The sequence below is a fragment of the Salpingoeca rosetta genome, assembly GCF_000188695.1.
Source record: "Salpingoeca rosetta unplaced genomic scaffold supercont1.37, whole genome shotgun sequence".
NCBI classification, from domain to species: Eukaryota; class Choanoflagellata; order Craspedida; family Salpingoecidae; genus Salpingoeca; species Salpingoeca rosetta.
In genome coordinates, this window is record NW_004754897.1 from 64,798 (window position 1) to 70,305 (window position 5,508).

A 5,508-nucleotide genomic window follows, 5' to 3' on the forward strand; every position below is an offset into this window, starting at 1 on the left:
AATGATGGTGAGTGATGATGATGATGATGATGATGATGATGATGATGATGATGATGATGATGATGATGATGATGATGATGATGATGATGGTGGTGATGATGATGGTGGTGATGTGGAGGGGAATATTAGCAAAGGGTAGATGGGCGTGTAAAACTTGTGAAGAAGGAGCCAGTGAATACATGTTGGGTGACATGCACAGTGCACGCATCTACGCATGACACGCGTGTCACTTCATGTCTGCAGCCTGTACCTGGTATTTCGCCTTGGTGTCGGCCACGGCCTCACCATCAACAGTGAACGACGAGCGCCGTTGCACATCCACTGTACACATGCGCACACGTGTGTGTGTGTGTGTGTGTGTGTGTGTGTGCACGTGTGTGTGTGCACGTGTGTGTGTGTGTTTGAGTGTGTGTGTGTGTGTGTTTAGTAAATGCGTTGCCCACGCTACGCAGCGTACTTAGCGAACGCCATCGCATCATTACAATTCAAGCGCACTGTGCCTTCGCGTAAACTAAACTGTGCAGTGTGTTGTGAACACACCGAGGTATGTGAGGACAAGGGAGGATGGCTGCTGTGTGCCATCAGAAGCAAGAGAGATGATTGTTATGCGAACGTCCGGGAAGTCGCTCAGCGTATCACGCACGCCAGACGTCAGCACCTGCAGGGTGGAGACAATGTTGTCAGTGCATCAAGCCATGCATGGGTATGATGGGGACGATAACGGGATCACAGCACACACACATCCACTCACAACACAGACACACACACACAGACACACACACACACACACGCATCCACACACACACACACACGCATCCGCTCACAACGTACACACACGCACACATTCACGCACAACAAACCACGCGCATTACAATGCCGCCGTGCAATGCCTCGTCACCTCTGTGAAGAGTTCATCCCAGTATCCAAAGCCCGTGCGCGCGTTCTCCTCATCAACACCGCCAATGACAAGGGCGCCACGAGCCCAAATGCGATCTACCGTGGGGAGGGCGGTGGCGGCAGGCAGGGGTCCACACTCGCGGTCGCTGTTCGTTGGTTGGTTGATAGATGGGTGGGTGGGCGCGTGCGTGCGTGGTGTGGAGCCGTGTGATGCGGAGTGGTGTGATGTACAGTGGTGTGGTGTGATATGTCCGTGTGAGAACCACATATGCACGCAACGCATTCACACACTTGCGACACCACGCGACACCACCACCAATCATGCTCGTCGCCCTACCCATCCACATCATGATCATCATCATCACCTGGTTGCGGTCGGTGCCTTGGTCTCCAGCCCAAGTAGCGCATCGCCAATGGGACAGGAGCGAACAGCCATGCATGTCGTGTCCTCCACCAGCGAGCAGAACCGTGGCGCAAACATTCCCTCAGCAGCCGCATACTGCCAGCATAATATGTGTATGTGTGTGTGTGTGTGTGTGTGCGTGTGAGAGAGAGTGTGTGTATGTGAGTGAGAGAGAGAGAGAGAGTGTGTGTGTGTGTGTCAGTCAGAACGCTGAGGTATGCTGTGCAAGTGCTCAGGAGCAAGCACCACTCAGCATTCTGCAGTTTACCACCGAACAGACATAGGCGCACCCAAGACGACGCGCTTGCACACATAACACACCTCACGCGGCCCACAAATGGTGCAGTAAGTACACTGCTTCACGCTGCCTGCAGGCAACGGCCCTCCATTGCATGTGCCGACCGTCCGGAAGGACACTCCCCGCTGAAGAGCAAGAAACAGCCGCAATGGGATTGACAGGGACGTGACGTGAGTGACTGATGCTGGGGTGTGTGAGGTCGTATGCTGTGAGTGAAGCTATTGGGGTGTTTCGATTACAAGCAGATACACCTGAAAACCACAAACACACACACACACCAGCACATGTGTGGCACGCATCTGCACACACTACCACCACCATGATGGCACCTCGCATGGCTCGCAGTCGACGCACTGCCGATCGGAATTGCGTGAGGGCGGAGCGCTCTCATATTGGCCGGTGGTGCACGGCGGTGACACGGGTGCACACTGTTGTTGTTGTTGGTGGTGGTGATGATGGTGATGGTGGTGGTGTGGTGGTAGGAATGAGGATGACCAGCATGTGGGTGAGTCGGTGACAAAGGTGCAGATGGGTGATGCATGTCGGATGTTATTCATGTCAACAACAAACATCAACAAACACCAATACACACCAATACACACATGTGCACACGCACAAACAAACAAGAACCCACACATATACACGCAACACTGCACACAACCACGTAACAACAGCAACAGCAGCAGCACAAGCACGCGAGTGCGTGTGCACCTGGCGATTGGATGTTGGTGTCGGTGGCATGTCCTCATATTCACCATCAACACACGCGGTGATGGCGCCACTGCAGCACAGACACAACACGGGATGAAGCAATGTGTGCAGTTGTGGTGATGGCAACAGTGGTGGTGGTGGTGGCAACAGTGCACACTCTCACTCACACATGTACACACACACTCTCTCTCATACAGATTCACAAACACAAACAAGCACACAAGCACACACACACGCACGCACTGTCACCCTCAGCCACCTCCCCGATCACCAGCACAAGCGGCAACTCACCACACTCTGTCGGTGGTGGCCGTGGGAGGGGTGACCTCATAACCATCGATGCACACCGTGAGTGGCTGGCACCCAAGCTTTGCCGCATCAATGTACTCATCTTGACCACACCCCGCCACGCACTGGGCCACACTTGCACTGGTGGCAGAATAACATACACACACACCCACACATCCACACATACAGGTGGAAAGTGAGACAGACAGGAAAGCGCATGCACAACTCCACTCCAAGGCGTGCCATCTACAATCACATCGACATTGCAAACACACGAGCATCAACAAGCGCAACCAACTCCCGTCACGTCAGTTGTCCCTCAATTCTCCACCTCCCCATCCGCTCTTGTTTGGAACACAACTTACACTTCCCACTGCCCGTCCTGGTCGCAGGCGTACGATGGCGTTCCAACAAGAGTGTGACCTGCCTCACAGCGGAAGTGCCTTGGACCGCACACGCTCTGCAGGTGAAGTGATAGCAGTGATAGTGGTGTGCGATGAAGCAAATACATACATAGGTGAGGCTGCGGAAGGTCAAAATACAGAAATGCAGCATGCCCTTTGCGCTAACATGGTGGTCACTCAGCACAGCTTGGTATAAATGCAATCCACCACCACCACTACCACCATCATCATCATCAATAGCATGGCCACCATCGCCACCACCACCACCACCACCACCACCACCATGCATAACACCATCACCAGCACCTGGTCGACTACAGTGCCATAGCAGTCCTGAATCTGCACGAGTCCAGCCGGAAGCGCTGGTACGCGAATGGGGCACAGCACTTGCTCGCAGGCAAGCGACGCCAGCGCCTGGGACGACCATGTGCCGTCACGCCCACACGTCGTTGATGCGACGGTTCCTTCCAACACGTATCCAGCTGCACACTCAAACACGCACGTGGAGTTGTAGCGGTTGCCCTCGCTGCACGCGGCGCTGAGACGTGTATCTGACGAGACGTCCGCAAACGCATCGCCAACAGCTGGGCACAGCACGGGCTCGCACGTCGGTTCAGCGACCACTGCCCACTGTCCCGTCGGCAGGCATACGGCAGACATTTCGCCCTCCCCGACCGCCTGCTTGTAGCCATCCTCGCATCCAAGCAGGCAGCGAGCACCGGGCTGTGTGAATGGGCACCTGGCAACAACACGAGCAGCCGTCAGTTGCGGCAACACTGTGCACTCGAGCATCGTTGTCGTGGTTGTGGTCGTTGACTGCTTTGGCAGCAGCGTCGTCGTGGTTGTAGTTGTGGTGGTGGTTGTGGTAGTTGTTGTGGTGGTTGTGGTAGTTGTTGTGGTTGTGGTGGTGGTTGTGGTGGTGGTTGTGGTGGTGGTTGTGGTGGTGGTTGTGGTGGTTGTGGTAGTTGTTGTGGTAGTTGTGGTGCTGGTTGAGGTTGTAGCTATGGTTATTGTGGTTGACGTTGTGGTCGTGGTGGTTGTTGTTGCGCCTGTGGTAGTGACAGCAGCTGTTGAGGCCGCAATGGTTGTTGTGCTTGTTGTGCTTGTTGTGCTTGTTGTGCTTGTTGTCGTGGTGGACGTCGTGGTGCCCATGCCCATCGATGTGGTTGTCCTTGTGGTGGTAGCTGATGCATCCCTGGTGGTTGTGGTTGTCGGCGTGGTCGTTGAAGATGTGAACATATCACCAGTCGTGGGAATCGCAGTGCTTGTTGTTGTCACTTGCGTTTGTGGTGACACGGTCGTTTGCATACTTGGCGTGCCTGCCGTCGGTGTCAGTGCCTCGGATGTCGTCGTCGTCCCCGTTGTTGTTGTTGTTGTTGGAGACGTGAACATGTCCCCAGTCGTGGGAATCACTCTTGTCGTGCTGGTTGTGGTGCTGGTTGTGGTGCGCGTCGTCTGACCAGCCAGCGTCCCCACCGCAGTCGTCGTCTCTGTGACTGTGCTTGCGCCGTTTGAAGTCGTTGAGACGCTGGTGCTGACGGGAACAGGCGTGACCGCGCCATCGCGGGTGCTTTCCGTCGTCTTTGGCTGACACGTGTTGAAGAGCGACACCTCGCAGTAATCCGTGGGGCAAGCGGCCGCTGAGAAGAGCCCGCACGGTGGTTGCAGGCCGGCATCGGCGCACTGGCCTTGGTCACCCTGATCCCCGGTGTACCAGGTGCAGTTGCCGTCGGCGCCTGTGCAGGCGGCCTCGTCAAAGTAGAGATGGCATGGCGCGGACACGCCCGTGTCCACGCAGGTGTTGGCGCCCGTGTCGTAGGAGCAGCGGTCTGTGGGACAAACGCTCTCGCTGGCGTATGCATTGCACGGCGGTTCGTCTCCTTCCTCAGCACAGTACAAAGCGTCGCTGAAGTACGTGCAGCCGCCAAACGCCACGCAGTCCTGCTCGTTGAACAGATCCGTGCATGTGCTGGGCCTGCACGCTTGCGCGGCAACGTCGTACGTGCAGAAGGGGCGGCTGTAGCAGTTGAGCAGCGAAAGCGAGGGGCACACTGATGGCGTGTCTGTCGTCGTTGTTGTTGTTGATGACGATGCCCCAGGTGTGGTCATGCTGGGCATCGAAGGTGCTGGGGCAACACTGCTCGCAACATTGTTGCCCTGGGTCATCGTGGTGGATGTCGACGATGTCGTTGCACTCATCGTTGTGGTCGCGCTTGTGATTGCCATTGTCGGCGTAGGTGGGAGAGTGGTTTGTGGAAGTGTGGCTGGGGACAAGCGGTCTGGGCGACTGGATGTTGTTGACGATGATACTGACGCTTGTGGCAGCCTTGGCTTAGTCATGTTCATTGCAACTGTTGTTGTGATCGTGGTTGGTGTGGTGGTGGACGCTGTTGCGATAGCAGCCAGCGCACACCAGCAGCACACCACAACACCAACGGCCCTTCTCATGCTCTGTGTGTGTGTGTGTGTGTGTGTGTGTGTGTGTGTGTGTGTGTGTGTGTGTGTGT

The 5,508-nt window shown here is 55.8% G+C and overlaps 1 protein-coding gene across 1 annotated transcript in view; it reads right to left on the minus strand.

Moving 5' to 3' along the window:
* Window positions 1–5,508, minus strand: part of PTSG_13105 (uncharacterized protein) — a 7,138-nt gene extending 1,630 nt beyond the window's left edge. Inside the window, exons 1-10 of the mRNA XM_004988148.1 lie at window positions 3,308–5,508; window positions 2,963–3,057; window positions 2,601–2,738; window positions 2,310–2,379; window positions 1,928–2,026; window positions 1,622–1,723; window positions 1,263–1,396; window positions 899–1,043; window positions 541–658; window positions 251–321 (exon numbers count right to left, since the gene is read on the minus strand). Of these exons, the coding sequence (XP_004988205.1) occupies window positions 251–321; window positions 541–658; window positions 899–1,043; window positions 1,263–1,396; window positions 1,622–1,723; window positions 1,928–2,026; window positions 2,310–2,379; window positions 2,601–2,738; window positions 2,963–3,057; window positions 3,308–5,449 (3,114 nt within the window). The 5' untranslated portion in view covers window positions 5,450–5,508. The remainder of the gene's footprint in view (window positions 1–250; window positions 322–540; window positions 659–898; window positions 1,044–1,262; window positions 1,397–1,621; window positions 1,724–1,927; window positions 2,027–2,309; window positions 2,380–2,600; window positions 2,739–2,962; window positions 3,058–3,307) is intronic.